Consider the following 25,133-nt stretch of genomic DNA (forward strand, 5'->3'; position numbering starts at 1 on the left):
AATTTCCCACACATTGGCATTTCCTAAACTTTCTTCTCCATTTTAAATAGGGACAAAAATATAATGTTTAAGACTCTTCAAAGTCCTACCTTATATGGGCTAATTAGTCTTCTTTTAATATCCAATCTATAACTTCTGTATTGTTCAGCATCACTCATGTCAGTTACCAGTAGGCGAAGAATTTCATAAACCCGTCTAGCATGTTTCTAATAAATGAAACAAAAAAAAATTATATACATTTTTCAAATTACAAAGTGACACTTTCTCAAAAGAACATAGGGTATACTGAATACATGCCATGGTCCAGAAACTATGCTAGGTACCAGATGAAAAGCAATAAAAGACAGTCTCTGCCCTCAAGGAGCTACTTAGCAGTCTAGTGGGTAACACAAGTGATAGAAATTTGCATAAAGTATTATCGTAGCATAACCTGGGAATGAGAGAAATGTTAGAAGAGGATTCCTGGGAGAATCCTGAGCTGAATCTTAAAGGAAAGAGAGCATACCATTCCAGAAAGAAGTGAGGGCATCATGTATGTGTATGTGTGAGTATGCACACACATGAAGAACAGAGGAGCTTGATAATGCTGGAGCACAAAATGAAAAGCAAGGTGCAGAAGTAGAGTGAAGTTGGAGCAAGAGCACAGAGCCTTATATACTGCATTAAAGAGTTGGGCTTTTTATCTAGTAAGTGACAGAAATGAGTAAGTGAGCAAAGTACGCAAATTTGTTAAGTAAAGCATTCTCTCAGCTACACAGAAATGATAGCAAAAAGAAAGAAAGGCAGACCAATTAAGGGAGTTCTGGGAAAACATGGAATGTAACAATATCCACCTTATAGGCATACCAGAAGGTGAGCAAGGAACAGAAAACCTATTTAAGGAAATAATGACAGAAAACTTCCCCAACCTGATGAAGGAAAATGTCACACAAGTACAGGAGTCACAGAGAGTCCCAATCAAGATGAACCCAAAGAGATCCACACCTAGACACATCATAATTAAAATGGCAAACATTAAAGACAAAGAATCTTAAAGGCAGCAAGAGAGAGACGGAAAATTTCCTACAAAGGAATTACCATTAGAATGTCAGCTGACTTCTCAATAGAAAACACTTTCGGCCAGAAGGAAGTGGCATGAAGTATTCAAAGTAATGAAAAGCAAGGGCCTAAATCCAAGACTACTGTAACCATCAAGGCTATCATTTAAAATTAAAGGTGAAATAAAAAGTTTTCCAGACATAAAAAGATTAAAGGAGTACATTAACACCAAACCAGCAATGCAAGAAATGTTAAAGGGACTGCTTTAGGAAGAAGAAAAGGAAAGAGAATCATAGGCACAAAGAAAATAAAAATGGCAATAAATAAATACCTACCAATAATAACCTTAAATGTAAATATATTACTAGTAAATGCTCCAGTCAAAAGACATAGGATGACTGAATGGATAAGAAAACATGATCCATATATATGCTGTCTACAAGAGGACCCACCTCAAAACAAAAGATACACACAGAGAGTGAAGGGATGGAAAAATATATTCCATGCAAATGGAAAGGAAAAAAAAGCTGGGGTAGCAAATACTCTTATCAGATAAAATAGACTTCAAAACAAAGGCCATAACAAGAGACAAAGAAGGCCACTTCATAATACTAAAGGGAATGATTCAACAAGAAAATATAACCCTTGTAAACATATACACCCAATATAGGAGCACCAAAGTTACATTAAAAAAAAAAAAAAATTCTTGTTGGACTTTAAGGGAGAGAGTAACAACAATACAGTGATAGTAGGGACTTTAACACCCCTCTGACATCACTGGATAGATCTTCTAGACAAAAATTCAACAAGGAAACAGAGGACTTAAAGGATATACTAGTTCAGATGGATTTAACTGATATTTAAAGAACATTTTACCCCACACCAACAGAATATACATTCTTCTCAAGCGCACATGGAACATTCTCAAAGATAGACCACATGTTAGGGCACAAAATAAGTCTATACAAATTCCAGAAGACTGATATAATACCAAGCATCTTCTCGAATCACAATGGCATGAAGTTAGAAATCAACTACAATGAAAAAACTAAAAAACACTCAGATACTTGGAGGCTAAACAGAATGTTATTAAACAATGAATGGGTTACCAATGAGATCAAGCAAGACATTAAAAACTTCCTGGAAACAAGTGAAAATGAACACACAACCACTCAAAACCTAGGGGACATGGTGAAAGCAGTCCTGAGAGGGAAGTTCATAGGATTACAGGCCTACCTCAAGAAACAGGAAAAAGCAATGATAAACTATTGAACCCTACAACTAAATCAATTAGAAAGAGAACAACAAGATAAGCCCAGAGGAAGTAGAAGGAAGGGAATAATAAACATCAGAGCAGAAATAAATGACACAGAGACTTAAAAAACAGTACAAAAGATCAATAAATCCAAGAGCTGGTTCTTTGAAAAGATAAGATTGATGAACCCCAGCCAGACTCATCAAGAAACAAAGAGAAAGGACCTACATAAATAAAATCAGAAATGAAAGAGGCAATATAACAATGGACCCACTAGGGACTGAGCCCATATCCTGGGCATGTGCCCTGACTGGGAATCGAACCGTGACCTCCTGGTTATAGGTTGATACTCAGCTACTGAGCTAGGCTGGTCAGGCATAAAACTCTCTATCTGAAAGCCACAAGCCATCATAGTGTGGTAATGCAGGAGAAGATGGAAAGTTTCAGGTCAAATTCAGTTGTTTGGGTCAGTGATTAGGAAACTTTTGGTATAGTTTTGGAGCTCAGGAAGAAAATATGGACTGAGGATTTAGATGAGATCTCCCAGGAAGAATAAACAGAATGAAAAGAAATGAGGACTAAATAAAGAATTTTTGGAAATAATAATATTAGGGAGGATACAGAAGAATAGAAGCCACTGAAAGGATGTCAAAAAAGATGATCATGGAGTTTGGGGGTTATCTGGTGCTACTGGAGCTGGTGCCACAACTTCCATGTTTGATCCTTTGCAATGTCAGGCTTTGACAACTTAAACTAGGATTTCTACTAGAGAAGTTACAGCATCAATGACCAATCACAGCAGTCCTATGATTATGGAGGAAGTGGAGGACCCCATAGCAAACAGTATGCTGGCTATGACTACTCTCAGCAAGACTGATTTGTCCCTCCAGACAAACATGCAGCCACAACAGCCATACACAGGGCAGGTTTCCAGCCAACTCAGGCATGTACTCCACTACACCTCAGCCATTCGATGGAAACAACTTGGAGAATGAGCCACCTTTATTAGAAGAATTAGGTATCAATTTTGACCACATCTGACAAGAAATACTTAACAGTATTACATCCATTAAAAGTAGATGTCCCTGGCCAGGTAGCTCAGTTGGTTAGAGCGTCATCTAATACCCAAAGGTTGCAGTTTGATCCCTGGTCAGGGCACATACAAGAATCAACCAATGAATGCATAAATAAGTGTGACAACAGCCCTGGCCGGTTTGGCTCAGTGGACAGAGCATCAGTCTGTGGACTGAGGTACTGGGTTCGATTCTGGTCAGGGGCACATACCCGGGCTGCAGGCTTGATCCCCAGTGGGGGGTGTGCAGAAGGCAGCTGATCAATGATTCTCTCATCGTTGATGTTTCTATCTCTCTCTCTCTCCCTCTCTGAAATAAAAGTTTTAAAGAAATAAATAACTAGAACAACAAACTGATGTTTCTCTCTTTCTAAAATCAATTTTTTTAAAAAGTAGGCAATAGCAACATCATGAATGAGACTGATCTGGTAGGACCCATGATTTTTTGCCTTGCCTTTGGAGTCACACTGTTATTGGCTGGCAAAATCTGGTTTGGCTACGTATATGGAATCAGTGTAATTGGATGTCTAGGAATGTTTTATTTATTAAACGTAATGAGTATGACAGGTGTTTCATTTGGTTGTGCAGCAAGTGTCCTTGGATATTGTCTTCTTTCCATGATCCCACTTTCCAACTTTGCAGTGGTATTTTCTTTGCAAAATGGCAGGAATCATTCTTGCTGCTGGAATTATTGGGTAGTGTCATTTTTCTGTAAAATTTTAATTTCTGTATTAGCCAAGGAAGGATAGCAACTTCTAGTAGCATATCCTTGTGCTTTGTTAGATGGAGTATACCTTAATTTCCGTTTTTGAACTGAATTTATCTGGGATGTGGACATTAGGCCAAACATACAAAAAAGACTTTGAACTCTTAAATTGAACTAGCAAACTGCTACAATGCAACTTTCATGAATATCTAATGTTTGACTATTGGAGCAATAGAAGGAAACATGTATCTTTTGCTCATTTTTATAGAACTTTCTAATGCTATATTAGATATACCTGCAGTTAGATTAGCTTTAAGTGTTTGTGCTTATACAAATAAGAAGTGCTATTCTTTCCTGTTCCTGCAGCCTTTGAAAAACAACTTTTTTCCTTATTTTTTTTATAGATTTTCATCAGCTGTGCAAAACTAACCACAAAGCTGATAAATCTTTCCTAAAAATCACCAGTCATAGTAAAGAAGATGCAGACTTATTGCAGAAATATCTTCCCAAGGAATTAGAAAAGAAAAATCACCTGTATTTTCAAGTCAGATGTACTTCAAGCAAAAAAATGATCCCAATGCAGTTTATGAGTTTGCACTTCAAAAATCTGATATTCCTTAAAATTATCTTACAGCATTTTTGCTAAAATTCAATGATGCAGAAAGAAGTTCACAGTCTGCCCTATTGTAGGTGTGAAATGGAAACATCTTGGCTCAGTGGATAGAGCATCAGTCTGTGGACTGAGGTCCTGGGTTCGATTCTGGTCAGGGGCACATGACCGAGTTTAGATATTAGCATTAACTAAACCATAGTGACCTAGACTGGCCATATTAATGCTTATAGTTGGATCTCCATGTTTCCCAGGAAAAAAACAATCACTAACTTTTTGTGAAAAAATATTTAAAATGTCACAGTTCCAGTATTGCAGTTATCAATGTAAAGTGCATTTGATACTTATTAATTAAAATTTCCCAATTAGAAAAAAAGATCACAATGGTAAGTGGAAAACCAGGAACTGTAGTGCCGTAGAAGCCAAAGGAGGGTAGGTCAATAGTATCAAATGCTAGTGCTTACTATTAGAATACCCTTCGTTCCACATACTTTTATAATCCAAATCCTACCCGTTCTTTAAGGCTTAGATCAAATGCAAACCCAAAACACTCTGATTCCCTTGCTTACATAAATAATAAAAGATTCCCTCAACTCCCATGTTATTTTTTCTGTACCTATTTTAAGATACTTATTACTTTATTTTTTAAATATATTCTTATTGATTACAGAGAGGAAGGAAGAGGGAGAGAGAAAAATCAGCGAAGAGAGAGAATCATTGTTCAGCTGCCTCCTGCACTCCCCACGGTGGGGATCGAGCCTGCAACCCAGGCCAACCCAGGCATATGCCCCGATGGGGAACTGAACTGTGAACTCCTGGTTCATAGGGACACTCAATCACTAAGCCATGCAGGCCGGGCTTTACTACTTTAAAACTCAAGTAAATATAAAGTGAAAGTTAAGTGTTTTATTTCAACCCCTTCTCCCTGCCAATACTATCTCCAGGGGTATTAAGTACTTTACCAGTTTAGATAAACACTTTCTTAAAAAGCAAAAATAAGATCCCAATATTCACCTTTTTCTGCTTGTTACAATTAATATAGCCATTAAATAAATTATCTTCCCACTCCATTAATGAGGAAATTGAGGCACAGGAGGTAAACTAAATTGCCCTAAGTCACAGACCAAGTGGTGGAGCCAGATTTGAACCCAGGCAATCTGGCTTCAGAGCCTGTATAACAACTGTTACTTCCCACACATGTATTCTTAATGTACTTGCAATATTTAGGTTATATACTTAAATACCTTATTTACTTTGAACTTTTGTTGTGCCTCTATTGCCATATCTTCATTGAATCCTTGCATTAACTTTTCCCGAGTAAAACAGGGCAAATCTTGACAAAGCTTCACAAGTACAAAGTCTCTTAAGTTCACATAGCTTTCAGATGGATCTTCCGCTAAAGAAATAAAGCAAAATAACATTTCCTTTACTCGACATAATGTCTTTATCATTTACAATCTCAATATACATGCTAGTCTAGAAAGGCAAATTTTCTTAAAACAATTATACATATACAAAAGTTACAATGTGAAAGGATTATTCATTATAAATCAAATAATAATAATATTTTTGCCCAATAAAATTATAGGTGCAATCCTTTTGCAAAGACGTATTTATTTGTGAAATTAGAGCTATTCTTCAAATTTAAACTTTAAAAAAATATATTTTAATTGACTATGCATCTTAGTTTTATTTTCAATTAAAATAGCTGTTTAAACAAGAGATTAAGGTTTGGATAATCAATCCAAACGCAAATATTTTCTAATATCTAAGGGTTCCAAAGCTCAACTTATATAACTCCCTTACTTTAATCCAATAACCTTTATAGTTTGCAATACTTCTTTCACTTCATTAAAAAAATTCTTCCTTTATAAAAGCATATCTTTTTTATTTAGAGAGTAAAATGAGACTATGATATCGATCCTTTCTTCACTGCATCTGAGTAGCATAAATCTTCCTTTATGTTTGTCTATGTTATCTACATTAGACTAAGTAGCAGACAAGGAAAACATCAAAACATGATGGGTAAAAAGAATACTGCACAATCAGAGAACATGAGCTTGAGGACTACTCTGTCATTTACATGGACAAGTCACCTTAATTCTCTAAGTCTTCATTTTCCGATCAGTAGAGGCTTAAAAACAAAGAATGTTAAAATCTGAGCTAATTCATGGATCACAAGACTTAATATTGTTACAGTATCAATAATACTCTACAAATTATTCAATGCAACCCCTATCAAAATCCCAGCTGGCCTTTTTGTTTCAGAAATTAACAAACTCATTCTAAAATTCATATGGATATGCAAAGAACCCAGAAGAGACAATACAAATTTGAAAAAGAACAAAAGTTAGAGGACTCACATTTCTTAATTTCACAACTTACTACAAAGCTACAGTAATCAAGCACAGGATAGATATATATATCAAGGAATTGAATTGAAAATTAAAAATAAACCCATATATTTGCGGTCCATTTTTGAGAAGTACAGACAATTCAATGAGGGAAAGAACAGTCTTTTAACAAATGATACTCAGACAAAGGGATCGCCAGAAACCAAAGAATGAAGTTGGACCCCCTTTCCTCACACCACACAAAAATGAACTCAATATGGATTATAGACCTAAATGTAGGAGATAAAGCTATAAAACTCTTAGATGAAAAAAGGAGTAAATCTTCACGACTTTTGGGTTAGGCAATGGTTTCTTAGATAACAGAACCAAAACACAAGCAACAAAAGAATAGATAAATTAGGCTATATAAACATTTAAAACTCTTGTGCTTCAAATTATACCATTAAGAAAATGAAGAAACAACCCCACAAGGGTAAAAAATATTTACAAATCATATATATATGAGACCTGTATTTAGACTTCTTAAAAAATGTTTATAATTCAGTAAGAAAAAGACAACCCAATTTTAAAAATGGGCAAAGGAAGTATACACACATTTCTCAAGAAGATATACAAATGGACAATAAGCACATGAAAAGATGCTTAACATCACTAGCCACAAGGAAATCAAAATCAAAGGAAATACCATTTCATGTCCACTAGAATGACTAGAATAAAAAAGACAGTAACAAATATTTATGGTGTGGAGAAATTGCAACCCTCATACACTCCTTGTGGAAATGTAAAATGGTACAGCCACTGTGAAAAATAGTGAGATGGTTCCTCAAAAGATGAAACATAGTAACCATACTCTCCATAATTTCTGCTCCTAGGTACGTACCCAAGGAATATAAAAACATTTCCACTGTCAAATGCAACTCTCTTCATAATTCTTGAAGAAACAAATCATTGATTCTATTTATAAAGTTACACAATTGAGAAATATTCAAATGTGCAATATATCTTAAGATACTGATATGGTCAAAATGAAGATGGCTCAAGATATAAAGAATCATTTAGTATTTTACTTTAAAATTAAGTGCTAAAAAAGAAAGGTGGCAATTACACCACAAACACCTATGTATCCTGTAACACAGGCCATAGATGGTAAGTTTTAATTATCACTCTATCTGGTTCTATGTCAAGTAAGCAAAAGGCCATCTCAATATAAAGAATATCCTGAATTGCAAAAGGAGATCCAAAGCCTGCAAAAAATCCACAAAGTTAAGAAAAAAAAAAACCCCACCCAAAATAATGAAGAAACAGGCAACTAAAATGACTTAGAGGAGAAAATTCCACTTTTTAAAAGGACTGGGTATGGAATCTAGAACTATCTTAGTGAGAACAGCTGATAAGGCATTTTTAGTATTTATAATGCTGAGAAATGTTAACGCTGAAAATAAAGGCTGATACCCCAGTTTTCAAATTCAGAAGTCCTTTAGCATGTTTAGCCTATTCTCTTAACAGACTTCAGTTTGCAAAGAATAAAGGCTACCATTATTGATGACTCTTCACTGAAATTTAAGAAATGAAATTCTTTATCTGCTAATTGGTGCTAAGTATCAAGGACTTTATTGGTTGGAACAGACAGAAGAAAGTGGTTAAGAGGCTTCACAGAAACAACCCGTGCTGACACATTACCCACTAGAGAAGACAAAGACTACTACTTATGTGAACTCCAGATTAAAATCACCACAAAAAAAGTCCCTTCATGTAGCACCTAGTCCAAACTCTATAAACAGAAGCTAAACAATTTTCAGCTTAGCTAAAAAGAAGTGTTATCATTTGTATTATGTTTCTATATTTTACAAGTCACTAAGTTAGTGAAGGTGTAACAAAACTTTTGATATTAATTAACTTTAGTAATGACTGCTTTATCGTCCAAGCTTCTAAACCATTTCACAGTAGGAAAGTCACATGAAAACATAATTCAACTCTATATACATGGAACTCCCTTTTAAAAAAATGCTTTCCCTCCAATTTATTAATCTACAGGATCAATTCAAAATCTGTTTTGGGGTAACTTTAACCCCTAGAGTGCCTGGGAGAGCGATCGCGCTCCTCCTGTCTTTCGCCGAAAGTGCCGGAAGCACTATCAAAGCTTCGAAATGGGGTCCAGTTCTAAGTCTGCTTTTATTAGTGATGATGATATTGCTAAATATGTCAATGTAGTAAAGGTTTCCTTAAGTTTTTGAATATGTAACTTCATTTACTTGCGATTCATAATTTTTTTCCTAAACTGCTGTAAAATCAGCAAAAATGCCTTGGCAATTTTAACACAGTTCCTAGGATATTGGTTGGCACTCAAAGGGTTAATTCTACTTAGCCTGGGCAAGCAAAACCACTATATTACATGAAAAAGGAAGACACTAATAATCTGCCTACTAGCCTACTTATATACTTTAGTCCCACATTCAGTGTATTTTTTTTTATGTCATTAAACAAATTGACAAAATTCCAAAATAGCATTTTTAAAAGGTTTGTTTTTTTGTGCATGTTGTGTTAATAGTTTTAAAAACAAAGATGTATTAAAGCTCTTATAGAATTAGTAACATGTAATATCTAATTTGGATGTGAATATCTGGTACAGTAGTTTTCTTGGGGCAGGGGGGAGGTGACTTTCAGTTCAATCAGCAACTTTATGAGTAACAAATTTGCAACAGTGTTACTCAAGAATGAAATAATGACAATATAAATGTTCCTTGGGACACTTGGTTCTTGACAGTTCACATTTACATACTATCTATCATCTGTAACTCTGTCTAATGATGACTTTTCCATTAAAGAGTCTCTTTTCCTCTTCATAATACCATTTCTATGGCTAATTCACACTAAAAGATGTTTTCAAAACAAATAGGCCTACATTACACCTTATAAACTACTGTTGTGAAGACATGCAATTTGGGAATATAAAACATACTCTTTAAGAAATGTGTATTCTATTCAGGAACTACTTATTTGGCTTTTTTTTCCCTCAGTAAGTTTTAGAATATTCTGCCCCTACATGAAAATTTGAGCATGGTCTCTGAGCAATGCAACTGTTTGCTAAATAAAATGAACAAATAAGTTATACCATACTTACAACATATTCATGCCTAACCAAGATTTCCCAATATATATTCAATAAAGTATCTTCAATTTGTTCAATTAATAAGCACTTCATATGTAGAGATGTAATCCAATACCACAAAAGCTTATGATTTAAGCCATCTTTAGACAGTGCCAAAAAGACCCAAGGACAATGCTGTTTAAAACAGAATACTTATCTCTGCCCAAAAAAAAGATCCGCAAATTTTTTTCTAGAAAGTCTCTTTCAGTACAAATCAAAACTTACATACCTGTAATATCAAGAACAGAAGGAGATGCAATGTAATATCTATGAACTGTTTCAAGAAGTCGAGCACCATGGCCTTGACCTTGAAATGGAGTCAATATCAGCATCTGACTACAGTAAAGAAATGATTTTAAAGTTAAAATATCACAACATGACCAGTTTAAAAATTGCAAATAGAGTATTATGAACATTTTAAAATCTGCATGACTTTTTTTTCAATCAACTGTCAAAAAATCCAAAAATTATCAAGATATTCCAAATTGGGTTAATTTTCCTCACTGTTTCCCAGGGAACAATGAAATAAATCAGTACACAGCCAATGAATAATGGTGATTTTTTAAAAACAAATCAACACTATTATAACAAGTATTGGAAACTTCAGCAGTTCCTTCTTCTGAAATAAAAGGCAGGGCACGTGTTATACTGCCAATTACCTTACACGTGGCCGGGTTTTGTCTGGGTACACATAGTAATTATAGACTGTCATGTAGCCTACGGTCGCAAAGAGCGTAGCTCCATCCTTATTATACTTCTCAAATCTGCAGATAAAACAGAAAGCCAAGCAGGTCAATTACAGTCACGCTCCCATGCAGTGTCCATTTTCTTTTCCATTCTCTGACTGAATTTTCAGTGTCAGCAAGCTACTCTGTGAGGGCCCAATGGGTACACCTGCTATGTTCTGAATGTACAATTCACCACTTAATTGGTGTGCAGCAACTTGGATAAATCAGACCTCTTTACATCACTTCAGTGCACTTGCCTATTATAAAGATGAATAGGTGGCAAGTAAAAGAAAACATAGGCAAAGCTCATTTTACTGTTTAAGCCTACATTCAGGGTCCTAACGGACAACAGCATTTAATTCAGCTCTATTCTCAAAGTCTCCCAAAGCATAATGAAGGAAAACTCAAGCCTCATAAACAATAGTTTTTCTTTCCTGGGAAAAATATCATTATACTGTCCCAATAATTGGGTCGCCACAATTAAAATGCTAGCTTTGTGGAGGTAATAAGGTCTACTGTTGCTTTAGAACTGTACTTACACTAGAAAGTAGTGCCATCTTTCATCATCCACGTCAATAAAGCTAGCAGTTTCAATAAACCACATCAAAAAGGTCTGAAGCCTTTCATGATATTCTCGAAAGCCTCTACATGTCATGTCAGCCTAGGGAAAAAGCCAGGAAAAGTCAGGTGAAACTCATCTCAGAGGTACGTGAAAATGTGGAGAACACAAAACAATCCTGTGGGAAAATGTTTAGAAGTTTCAGATTAAGATGTGTACACAGACACACACAAAATATATCTTTGTTTTCAAAGCTGACAAAACTTTGTTTCCTGAAGTTAGAATAAATCACTGAAAATAACAACAAAACAGCACACGGGTTCCTTTTAGCTAAGAAATATTTAGACTTATTTTTACCTTGTATATCTGAAAGGTAAAGTTTTCCCCTGTTGGACTTAGAACAGAGTATGTATGGAGTAAGGTTCCAAATGGCTTGAAATCAACTTCTTTTTCCAGTAAAGAAAGAAAATCATTTGTGTTTGTGCAAAATCCAGGTGGAATGATTTGTCTAATTTTGCCCTCGACATCATCTGCCTAAGGAATGGAGGTGAAAGGACATAAAAATACATTAATAACAAATTTTACTTTTAGTTAAATATGCTTAATTTCTTTGAAATTGACAAAACTTACAAAAACCAAAAAACTTTAAGTTCATAGTTAAACTAAAACGTAAAAAGTAAACATGTAGTGAACTGGGAAAGGATAAGTTTCATGTACATTAGATACTGCCACACAAATCTGAGACTAAAGCATAACATAGAAATGAAAAAGAGGCAAGTAGCGTGAAATCAAGTGCAAGAATGAGAGCTACTGAAATTTCTAATATCATGTAGAAAATGCTTACTATATCCCTTCAAGACAGTTTGAACTGGCCAAAACAAAGACAGCTTATTATTTAATGTGTGTCAAGGAGACCATATTATCCAAGACATGAAAAGATCACCTGCAGTAGTGACGTGAAGCTAGGGTATGACCAAAGTAACAACCTCACAAAGAACAAATAGACAGGTCATAACTCCCTCAGACACCAAACTCAAAATTAAGATAATTTTTAAATTATATCCTGTTAGGAAATACATAAATTATATGAATATATTATCCACTCATCCCTATAATGTGACATAATTCTTATGGACTTAGATTTGTGACAGTAAAAAAGAGACAAGTCTGGACAACAAAATTAAATTCAGAGATTAAAATTACCCTTGTTAAACAACCTCAATGAATGTTAAAACTATCAGCTGAGCAGACTTCATAATCCTTTTCAAACCCCCAAAAGACCACTTGATTGAATACATTTACTACTTCTCTTTAACCATGAATATTTGATGAAGTCTTACAATAAAGTATTACTGCTTCTCACCAGGCAATAAAACTTAATGAATTGGTCTCAACTTAACAAAACCTTATCCTTCAATACAGTCCCTAAAAGCCTGACATTACATTCAACAAAATGAGCTTGCATACTATTCAAACTTTTTTTCTGAACAATGAGGCCAGGTTTTTACTTAATGGAGTTTGCCATGAGTTCAGCTGTAATGTTTGTATTGTATCTATTTCCACAAGGACTGACACAAGAACACTTTGTGTTAACTTACTAAGCAGCTCTTTCATACCGTTTACATGCATGATGGGTATTAGTTCTAACCAAGACCCTTGCTACTTAGCATTCAAAACAGGGAAATTAAGATGCTTAGGACAAAATACACTACAAAAGGCTAATACAACATGCTACTAATTCCTGTCCTTTCAACCATTTTTTAACTAAGTAGAAGCAATGCACCTGCAGATGAATAGCACTTTATTATCATTCAGTTACATTTTAGGATACAGAACCAAGGATGGAATTTATCACAAACAAGTTCTATTTTCGTGCTTTGGTACCACCAACATTTATATATATCTTATTTATAGCCATAAAAAAGAGAGCTATTATTTAAAATATAGCTCTTCAACATTCTGCCCAACAGCTTATTTCTAATATGTACACTAGTCCTTGCAATCCATTTACATTCAAGATCAAATAAACTGCATTTGATAGGATTATTTTTATTTTAAAAGTACTGTTTGATAAATATTTCTCCTTGAAACTGTTATCTAATGTGAAGAAACCATCTTAAGCATATTTTATATAATCTGTACAATTTCAATAATTACAAGAGGAAATTGTAATAAAAAGGATAGTTTTAATAGGTCTGTTGTGTGGCAACCAAAATCCAGAGTACTGATGGGTAAAGTAGTGTGATTTTAGTTCAAGTTTAAAAAAAGAAACACTACTTAAATAAAGAGGTTTATTATCTACCAGTTTCAAAGAAAACACTTCAAGGCATTTATAATGTATATAATTTTAACTTTTTAAAAACATTCCCTATGTTCTGTCTTCTCAACAAGGCATTGCAAAGCATGATCAAATAAGTTCACATATCTTGCATCAAATGTCCTTCAAATGTTTCTTAGACACTCCTAAGTTTCAAGTAGCAGTTCTGGTAGAAGACAGAACAACACAAAAGTATGAACACAATAAAACTGAAAGAGAGTTAATGTTTAACTTTCAAAAGATACCTATTTATTATAATAAATAGTTTCAAATAAGTATTTTGCTTTGGGCAAGTTTACACATTACTTTAAGAACTTTCACAGGAGAATAAAAGGCTAAGTTTAAAAACAAGAAATTTATTATTTATAACAGGTTAGAGAAAATGTACAGGGTAGGACAAAAGTAGGTTTACAGTTGTATGGAAAATAATTCAATAATTAATAAATAATAACACAAGAATAAACTCTATTCCTGGTACTCACAACTGTAAATCTACTTTGGTCCCACCCTGTGTATCTGATATGTTACATAAAAACAAATAGTTTTTCAAATCTAGAATTCAGAACTTCGCATCACTAAAGGAAAACTGTTTACATTTCTCTATTAAATGGATTGTGCCTTAGGAAAAAAAATTCTATAAACATCATGTTTTTGAGATCTGTATTCCTCGTTTTCCAAAGGAATAAATATATTTTAGTTCAGTTAAATATTCATTTCTCATAATGGATTACTGGCCAAATAAAATCTTTCAAGATGAAATAAACTCTAATCATTTTTAATTGAATGTCGAACTAAAGATTAACTGAAACTTTAATCCCAAGGATTGTGGCTAAAAGTTTGGATTCCATTTCTGAAGATCGCTGAAAAATTCCCTATCTTGAAGAACATTATTCTGAACTTCGATTAAAATTATACAAAAACATAGTTAATAAAAGGATAACAAATTAAGCTGAATACATCAAGAATTCAGAATAAAACCTAGTACATTTTATTAATAAAGTCATGCCTTACAAATGTTTTCCTAACATTTGTCAGCATTTTTTTTAAAAGGGAAAGTATAAAAGTAACTATTCTATTTAGGTCTTATATTAGGTGAATTATGATGAAATGTTTTAGATTGTATACTCTCTCACTATGGTCATTTCAACTTCTGACTTCTATACTTTGTTACATATGTTCCTATGAAGCAATTTTTGCTTTTCCTCATCACTGCTTAAAGCAAGGTGCCTGAGAATAACTGGTAGTCTGCTATAATAGAAATACGTTTACACTTGCCCTAACCGGTTTGGCTCAGTGGATAGAGCATCGGCCTGCGGACTGAAGGGTCCCAGGTTTGATTCCGGTCAAGGGCATGTACCTTGGTTTCGGGCACATCCCCAGTAGGGGGTGTGCAGGAGGCAGCTGATCGATGTTTCTCTCTCATCGATGTTTCTAACTCTCTATCCCTCTTCCTTCCTCTCTGTAAAAAAATCAATAAAATATATATATTAAAAAAAAAAGAAATGTTTACACTTACATTTGTATTTATACACATTTGAAAACCAAATTACACTAAGTCCTCACTTAATGTCATTGCTAAGTTCCATAATTTTAAGTGAAACGATGAGTAATGAAACCAATTTTACCACAGGATAATTGATGAGTTTATACATGAGTTAAGTTCCTACAGCATATAATCAATGTTATACTAGTAATGACTCTGAATGAAAAAATTATTCAAGGACCTGCTATACCTGCAGTGTCTTAACCTAACAGCACCATTTGTCTAAATTTGTCTATGGAGAGTTATTTTTGAAACAATAATTTTAAAGGCATGTTAAGTAGGTGGTACCTACTGTCCTTTATTTGGCTAAAATGGCAGAGTTAACATTAACTATAATTCAAAGAATACCTAAAATATGCTATAAAAGCAAGTGAAGGAAATGCATATCTACTTAATTTAAGCTCAATTTTAAATTCTCAGGGAGGGAAGAAAGGGGGAATGAGAAGAGATAAACCAAAGAACTTATATACTTACTAGAGGCCCAGTGCACGAAATTGGTGCATGGGTAGGGACGGTCCCTAAGCCTGGCTGGTGATCAGGGCCGATCGGGGCCTTCCGGCTGCTGGCCGGAGCCTTCCTTCATTCCGCGCCGCCCCGATGGTCAGCGCACATCATAGTGAGCGATCAAACTCCCGGTCTCCCAGTCAAACTCCCAAGGAGACACTTTGCATATGAGCCTTTTATATATATAGATAGAAGATATGTACAGCCCATCGATACAGACAATAATGTGGTGAAGGCCTGGGGGAAGGGAGGGCTGGGCGGAGGGAGATATGGGGGGCGGGGGGGGGGGGGGGAATGGGCCATCTGTAATACTGTCAATTTTAAAAATACATTAAAAAAATAAAAAATTGGAATCTAAACATTTTTTAAAATTCTGACAATATTTAAGTTGTAAAAATTTGATTACTATTAGAGAAATTAATAAAACTTTTTCACCAATGGAAAAACAATGGTTGTTATTATGTTTGTTTGTATTACATTAGTGTTTTGCTACATGAACTCACAAAAAAAATTCCAAAATAAAAACCTCAATATATGATTTTATTTATTTATTTATTTATTTAAAATATACTTTATTGATTTTTTACAGAGAGGAATGGAGAGAGATAGTCAGAAACATCGATGAGAGAGAAACATCGATCAGCCGCCTCCTGCACATCCCCCACTGGGGATGTGCCCGTAACCCAGGTACATGCCCTTGATCGGAATTGAACCCGGGACCCTTCAGTCCGCAGGCCGACGCTCTATCCACTGAGCCAAACCGGTTTCGGCCCTCAATATATGATTTAAAATCTAAACATATAATTTTTAAAATGTTCTATAATCAATAAAAAAACTTTAAAATAATATATTATTGATATTTATACTCCGTAAAAAGGATTACTCATAAAGAGCACTCAAAATTATTTTTAAAAAGAGTATAGTGAAATATTATTAGTCTAATAAAGATTATTTTTTCATTTCCTCAAGATTAGCTTTTTGTAAATGTGCAGGGTTTTTCTGTAAGAAGCTAAAGAATCCAGAAAAAAATCTTTAAATCTGCTCTTACCTACTCACAAATTCAATCCATATATAGGAGACAACATAAATAGATTACTGAAATTCACAGATAATACCTTATCCATGTATTAAAATCTTCTCTACCAAACCTTTCCCAGAAATGCTAACAATAGCAGGACTGAACAATCCTAGTTACACAACCTTTCACTTAAAACCAATGAAACTACCTCAAGAGAGAGCAGGAGGTATTAATAAAAGCAAAGGTCAGGGATAACCATAAAATGAACAATCAGTGTCTGAATAGTCAAGTTTACTGTACTGTACAATTCAGAATAATTATAGCTGCCTTTAAAGATGAAGGCTAGTGGAGATATTTTATAGGCATCTTAATTGTCACTAAAAAACTTTAGATGCAACTAGAGAAGTCTGCATGGAAAATAAAAAGAAGTAACAATGAAAGATTAATGTAATGGCAAAATTCTAGTAAGCAAACTTATAAGCAGATTTGCTGTGGTTTCTGATCATCTAAAAGGGTATATTTTTCATATACAAAAATGCTACATAGTATAGTCTGCAAAATCTCATGTAATAGTCTCAAACCTCACACACCTAAAACAAAAATTTTGATTATCCCCTAAATCTTTTCCAATCTTTTCTATTTTGTTTAATAGTACCACTATTTTTTTAAGCAGTGGGGTCTTCCTTATTCCTCTTTCCAAAATATATCCTCAATAAAACAACTGAATGTAGTAACACTACAATGTTCTGGTCTCCTTTCTTTCAGTCTTGCCCCACTACAGTGTGTTCTTTGCATAACAGCCAGAATCATTTAAAAAGTAAAAACCGTATCAGAGGACCCCCCGTGTATCATAGGACCCCCCTCGTACTTAAATCCTTTAAATGCTATCAACTATTCTTACCCCACATGATCTAGTTTTGCCAAGCCCTTCAATCATCTACTACCCTCTCTTCCATCACCAATGATTTAATGATGGTGATCTTCCTGGACTACAAAAATGCCAAGAGTGTTCTCATTTCAGGGCCTTTGCATATGCTGGTCCTTTTGCTAACTAAGCTCTTCCCTTACATGGCTGGCCCTTCTTCATTTAAAAACCAGCAAAATGTTTCTTCATAACACTATCTAAATTTAATTTGTTTATTTACTACTAGAGGCCCAGGGCACGAAATTTGTGAATGGAAGGGGTCCCTAGGCCTAGCTGGCAATCAAGGCCTATTGGGGCTGTCTCGCCCAGTCCCTGGAGGCCTGCTGCCAGCTGCTGGTCAGAGGCTGCTGGACGGGGCCTGCCAGATGGGGAGGGAGAGAAGGAGGGACCAGGGGAGGTTAGCTGTGGGAGTGCACTGACCACCAGGGGGCAGCTCCTGCATTGAGCGTCTGCCCCCTGGTGGTCAGTGCACGTCATAGTGACTGGTCAACCAGTCGTTCTGGTTGTTCAGTCCTAAGAGTCGCTTGGGCTTTTATATATATAGATTTGTTTACTGACTGTTACTCTTGGCTAGAATATAAGCTCCATGAGAGCAGCAACTTTGTTTTGTTTGCCACTATATCCCTGGCATCAAGAAAACAGAAGGCACTATGGAATGAACATTCTTGCTGCAAACTGAGATAGAAGAGGCAAGCCCATTCCCTAACATCCACTACCTATTCTCTCTTTTTTATTTATTTTTTATTGATTTTAGAGAGGAAGGGAGAGGGAGAGAGAGATACAAATATCAATGATGAGAGAGAATCATTGATTGGCTGCATCCTGCATGCCCCCTACTGGGGATCAAGCCTGCAACCAGGAATCGAACCCAGGACCATTCAGTCTGCAGGCTGACACTCTATCCACTGAGCCAAATCGGCTAGGGCTACCCATTCTCTTTTCATAAGGGGGAAAAAGTGTTTGCTTGGACATATAATTTAAATAAATGATCTTCGATCATGAAGCAAATAATCCTACAAAAAGACATTATAAAAGATTGATTCCTTACTCGCAACACAGTACCTCTAAATGGGAAAACTTGGCTTTCAAGAATGGAACAATTAGAAGTCAATGCAAATACATAGCTATTTTCACTGCACATAGCATTTGAAAGATTTGTCAATAATTACGTCAATAGTTCCTTTGGAAGAAATCAATTCAACACTATCAACTGGAACTTAAAAACCCACCAAAATCCTCAAACAACCAGTGAATTTTGTACAACACAAGAGAAAATACCACCTGCATTTTTAATTATAGTATCTAGCTGGGCTTGAGAATTTAACAATCTAATAAGAAATACTTGACTATGGAAAACTAAATTTTAATAAGTCTGTGTTAAATGCTACTTTAGTTAAGATTAAATCTTTTCAAACATCAAATCACCATGACTACAGCATTACTCAGAAATACTTTTAAATCTGCAAAATTTAAAAAAATTTTCAAGGGATATAAACCACTGAATAAAACAAATACTGTATTAAATAAAGTTATATATTACTTATCTGACAAGTTTAGTCATCTTGAACAGGGCTGGGAAGTGGGAAGTAAGCGCTCAAACTATTTCTGACACTAAAGTTGAATAATGGATATAAAAGACTATTTTAGACCTCTTTTATTCTATAGCTAAGTCATGTTACAGTTCCATTAAGCTTACCAATATGGTATTTTCACCCATAAGGGGACTATCTGCAAAGAGAAGCACCTCACAACAGCAGGAAATAGAGATTTTATAGCATAAAAGTATGGGAGTGGGGAAAAAATAAAGTATACATTGTAAAAACAGAAATAAAACTAATAAGCACAAGAGCCTGGGCCCATTTAGAGCTGGTCATAAATAGTCCTAACATTTTTAAATAGGATATTACTATACATTATGCCTATTATCATTATCTCCTAGTACAATTTTTTTTAAATATATTTTTATTGATTTCAGGTAGGGAGAGAGAGATATAAACATCAATAATGAGAGAGAATCATTGATCGGCTGCCTCCTACACGCCCCCACACTAGGGATCGAGCCCGCAGTCTAAGCATGTGCCCTGACCAGGAATCAAACTGTGATCTCCTGGTTCATGGGTTGATACTCAACAACTGAGCCATGCAAGCTGGGCTCTCTTAGTACAATCTTGATTATTTACTAGTTGTGTGACCTTGGGCACACAAGTAAAAGTCCTTTAAAATAAAACCAAAAAAAAAAAATTAAGTAATAGTAAAAGACCATATCAACCAGTCCAAATAATGAAAGGATATTCTAACAAAAAATATAGGGGTATGAGCTTGGCAAAAGATTTAAGTCAGAAGTTTAAAGTCAGTTTAAAGCCTTGGGAAAGTTGACTTCATTGTTAATGCTTTAAGAACTGCTACTTCTACAAAAGAAAGTATGGCATTCAGTATGTACTAATACATAAGATCTTCATTTTCCACATTATAATTTTCTGCCTAGTTGTATGTAGCAGTATTATCAATAATATGACTGATTTTATCTGATAAAACTTGCTGGCTTCATAGGTCCAAACAATAAGAGCCTTTATTACAAAATGAAATTTCCAAGTTTCCATTTTATAAAGGTGACTGTGACAAAAATGTCATTTAATTTTAAAAAAATTAACTCTGTGAAGTAATTATTTTTATTTTTTATTTTTATTGGTTTCAGAGAGGAAGGGAGAGGGAGAGATAGAAACATCAATGATAAGAGATGATCATTGATCGGCTGCCTCCAGCACACCCCCTACTAGGGATCGAGCCCACAACCCAGGCATGTGCCCTTGACCGGAATCAAAACCAGGACTCTTAGGCCTGCAGTCTAAACTGGCTAGGGCTCTGTGAAGTAATTCTTGATGAAAGTTTTAATGCCTTTAAATAGGAGTGCCCTGCCGAACCGGTTTGGCTCAGTGGATAGAGCGTCGGCCTGCGGACTGAGGGGTCCCAGGTTCGATTCCGGTCAAAGGCATGTTGCGGGCACATCCCCACTGTGGGGCGTGCAGGAGGCAGCTGATCAATCTCTCTCATCGATGTTTCTGACTCTCTGTCCCTCTCCCTTCTTCTCTGTGAAAAACCAATAAAATATATTTAAAAAATAAATAAATAAATAAATAAATAGGAGTGCTCAGAAACAGAACAAGTCTAAAACATGATTTTCTTAAATCCCTTCAAAGATTCATGTCCATCCCCAAAAATGCAAAATACACCCACACCCAGGCCAACATCCCAAAAAGTTTTAACCATTCCAGCATTAACTCAAGTCCAAAATATCATCATCTAAGTTATCTAAATCAAGTATGGGTCAGACTCTGGCTATGACATAATATGGAACAAAATTTGTTTCCAGTTGAAACTAAAAAAGAAGTTATCACTTCCAAAATACAACGGTAAAACAGGCATAGGATAAAAGTTATAGATTCTCCCATTTCAAAGGGAGAAAGTGGTAGAAAGACAGAAGTCACTAGACCAAGCAATCTCAAAGTCCAGCAAGTCAAATTCCATTATATTTCAAGGCTTGGGAATTCTGTGATCTGTGGCTCTACCCTCTGGGCTTAAAACTCCACTCTTAGCCCTAGCCGGTTTGGCTCCGTGGATAGAGCGTTGGCCTGCGGTCTTAGGGGTCCCGGGTTCTATTCCGGCCAAGGGCATGTGCCTGGCATGTGCCTTGGTTGCAGGCACATACCCAGTGGGGAGTGTGCAGGAGGCGGTTGATCAATGTTTTTCTCTCGTCGATGTTTCTAACTCTCTGTCCCTCTCCCTTCCTCTCTGTAAAAAAAATCAATAAAATATATTTAAAAACAAAACAAAAAAAAAACCTCCACTCTTAGTCATTCTTGCTTTTCTTTTTTCTTTTGAAAAATATGTTTTTATTGATTTTTTTAGAGAAAGGGAAACATCAATCAGCTGCCTCCTGCATGCACCAGGGATCAAACTGAAACCTCCGCATGTGCCCTGACCGGGAACTGAACCAGCAACCTTTCAGTGCATAGGATGATGCTCAACCAACTGAACCACACCAGCCAGGGCCATTCTTCCTTTTCTTTAAGGGTATTTGCAGCTGTTTCCTGCTTATTGAATTTTGAAAGTTCATCAGCCTTCCCTCATCTGGTCAGTCCAAACTGGCAGTGTTTTTGCTGATAAAATATTCTCAAAACTCTTGTGAGTCACCTGTGTATGCCACGAGGGTTCTCATCGTTAGATACGTAAGATGGTTCTCCACAGATCTTCCCTGATCTCTCTATTCAATCTCTATTCCTGGCTTTTGCTGAGACTACTGAGGAAATCTGAAAGGTTTCCTCATGCAAAAGGTTATCTAGACACCCTCCTCGCTTTCTCTTCATAGCTACAGTTTCCTGACAATGAATCTTCTAATTTTAGTGTCTGCTGAAAACTGGATAGGCTGAGAATCTCCCAAATCATCAAGTCCTGAATCTTTTTTGCTCTAACAAGTTACCACAAACTTAGAGGCGTAAAACAACAGAAACTATTCTCTCACAGTCTAGCAGCAAAGTCTAAAACCCAGTATCACTGAGCTGAAATCAAGGTGTCAACAGGACCACACTCCCTCCAGAGGCTCTAGAGGAGAAATTTTCCTCACCTCTTCCAATTTCTGATGGCTACCAGCATTCCATGACTTGTGGCCACATCACTCTGCCTCTGTGGTCATCCTGCCTTTGGGCGGGGGAGGGAGGTGTCATAATTTAGCCTGCCACAGAAGCATACTCTTCAATTACTCTCTGCTTTTACCCTCTTTTGGTCAATTTGTTTCAAATAGTTTTTTATAATGTAATTAGCTTAATTACCCATGTTCATAAAAGATATTAGCAAAGTTTGTGGGATTAGAAATACAGCATGAGAAATGTAAATAGGCAGATTCTACATAAAGCAGAAAATTTAGTTATTTCCCTCCATCTTACTTAACTGCTGGGAAAAAAAGGAATTTTCATGTGCGTAATTTAAAAAAAAAAGTTGGTAAATAAAATACTACTCCGATCATAAAAATGAAGGTTTTTATGGAGAAGGTCCACTCAAGAAACATATCAGGATAAGGATCAAAACTGCAAGGTTAATGAGATTAACAGGCAATCATCTCCATAACTTAAGACTGAATATGTGGTTTCAGAGCTACTAAGTAACAGATTTTCTCCTCCCTCAAACCTTTAAATTTTAAAACCTGTTTTATAGTCAACTGAAAAATAGAGTCCAAAATAAATTTATTTCTCTTCTTACCTCTACACAGTCAAAGTTCTCATTGACTTTCGATGCATATTCAACACGGAACATTGTTGACAGGCTACCCGCAATATAGTATAACAAGATCTTCAGACCCTTGTAACCAAAAGCAGTTTCACTGAAAGGGGGAAAAACAGCAGTTAACTAAGATCTCAAAATGAATCTTTGCGAAGTCATTATAAAGTATTAACCCTATATAAACAAGTTTAGCTCTATTGGTAGTTTTAAGATTTTAAACTACTTCTTGAAAAACAGAAATATGTGTAATGAAACTGCCTCAGTTTTCCTCATTTATAAAATAAGAGAAAATAATAGCTCCAACCTCAGGGAAACTGTTTGGGTTAAATAAACAGTTAATACATGTAAACTGCTTATAACATTGGCACATTGTACAAGTACTCAATAAATGTTTACTACTACTGTGACTGTAGCTGCTACTATTACTAGAAGGCATTTAAAATCAGAGACAAGTAATGTTAAACTGGTATCTGATTAGGCAAGCAGCTAAGATGTAGCCTTGGTTCAGTCCTTATAACTTACCACTTGCTTGCATCACCAACCTCCAGAGCTGTTGAAAGTGGTAACAGACCTAATTATATCCTTCCATGAACTCAGAAAGCAGATCTGGAGCTGCTGCTCTTTTTCCAACCCTACCTTGCTATTCCCTTTTTCAGCTTAAAAGTCTTTTAAAAAGTGAATTCTAAACTATCCAGATCTATAGAGACAGAAAGTAAATTAGTGACTGCTTAGGTCTAGGGAAGATGGGAGAAAAGGTAGTGACTGCTAATTGGTTAGGGATATTTTGGTGGGAATGATGAAAATGTTCTAAGATTGATCCTGGTGATGATGGTACAACTCTGAATATAGTAAAAACCAATGAATTGTATACTTTAAATATGTTTCTATGGATTTCTTTTTTTTTTGAGAGGGAGATGGGGAGAGAGATAAAAACATTGATTGACTGCCTCCTGTACGCCCCCTACTGGGGATGGAGCCTGCAATCTGGATATGTGCCCTGAACTGGTGACCTCTTGGTTCCTGGGTTGATGCTCTACATCTGAGCTACACTGGCAGGCTGAACTGAATACTTTAAAATAGGTCAAGTATATGGTAAATGATCTCAATAAGCTTTTTTTTTTTTTTAAATGAATTATCAAAGAAGAGTGTCTGAAAGAGTGTCATTTCCAGATTTCTGTCTAGGCTAACAAAATATGAGCAGTGTCTATTCCAGGACTCTGTAAATTAGGTGCAGTAGAAAGGAGTGGCAATTATACTAGGATCAAGCCTAATGTCTTCATTGGGTCATAAAAATATGATTATCACTACTGTATGACTATTACCTGTCTATCTTAGAAGAGGGGTATGCCAGCATATCTTATCTTTTCTTTTTCTTTCTTTCTTCCTTTCTCTCTCTCACGCTCTCTCTCTTTCTAGTTTATTGGAGTGATATTGGTTCACAAAGCCATACAGATTTCAAGTGTACAACTCAAAACATCATCTGCACACTGCATTGTGCACCCACAGCCCAACGCAAAGTACCTTTCTGCCCCATTTATCCTCCCTTTGCTCACCTCCACCTACCTCCACCCGCCTTTCCCTCTGGCTATCACCACAGTGTTATCTGTGTCTATTGCCAGCACATCACTTTTAATGGCATCAAGACAGATAAGCGAAGGTGCAAAATGCCATTAAAAGCAGTATCTATAAAATTACATCCTACCCACTAAATTACCACAGACAGTTTTATTTTGTTTTGATTTTTAGAGAGAGGAAAAGACAGAAACATCGACATGAGAGAAACGCATCAATTGGTTGCCTCCTGCAGGAGCCCTAACAAGAGCCAGGGCTGGGGAGGAGCCTGCAACCAAGGTACGTGTCCTTGACTGGAATCGAACCAGGACCCTTTGGTCCACAGGCCGACGCTCTATCCACTAAGCCAAATCAGCTAGGCCAGAAAGATATTTTAAATAGCAGTAAAAGGAAGCGAATAAAATAAACAGCTCCTTAAAAATAGAAATCCAAAGAGAAAACATTCTTATTTTTTAAAATATATTTTATTGATTTTTTACAGAGAGGAAGGGAGAGGGATAGAGAGCTAGA

At 35.7% G+C, this 25,133-nt stretch overlaps 2 protein-coding genes and 1 pseudogene across 2 annotated transcripts in view; 2 read left to right on the top strand and 1 right to left on the bottom strand.

The window, feature by feature from the left end:
* Window positions 1–25,133, top strand: part of SLC25A12 (solute carrier family 25 member 12) — a 167,860-nt gene that overhangs the window by 20,620 nt on the left and 122,107 nt on the right. The window lies entirely within an intron of this gene.
* HAT1 (histone acetyltransferase 1) overlaps window positions 1–25,133 on the bottom strand; it is a 47,806-nt gene that overhangs the window by 8,865 nt on the left and 13,808 nt on the right. Inside the window, exons 4-10 of the mRNA XM_070422761.1 lie at window positions 23,031–23,151; window positions 11,828–12,004; window positions 11,451–11,572; window positions 10,843–10,947; window positions 10,413–10,519; window positions 5,926–6,077; window positions 90–206 (exon numbers count right to left, since the gene is read on the bottom strand). Of these exons, the coding sequence (XP_070278862.1) occupies window positions 90–206; window positions 5,926–6,077; window positions 10,413–10,519; window positions 10,843–10,947; window positions 11,451–11,572; window positions 11,828–12,004; window positions 23,031–23,151 (901 nt within the window). The remainder of the gene's footprint in view (window positions 1–89; window positions 207–5,925; window positions 6,078–10,412; window positions 10,520–10,842; window positions 10,948–11,450; window positions 11,573–11,827; window positions 12,005–23,030; window positions 23,152–25,133) is intronic.
* On the top strand, window positions 3,038–4,177 carry LOC139015421 (protein YIPF5 pseudogene; annotated as a pseudogene).

Source organism: Myotis yumanensis, unplaced genomic scaffold (genome assembly GCF_028538775.1).
Source record: "Myotis yumanensis isolate MYYU_CA2020_CCGP unplaced genomic scaffold, mMyoYum1.0.hap1 SCAF_8, whole genome shotgun sequence".
Lineage (NCBI taxonomy): Eukaryota > Metazoa > Chordata > Mammalia > Chiroptera > Vespertilionidae > Myotis > Myotis yumanensis.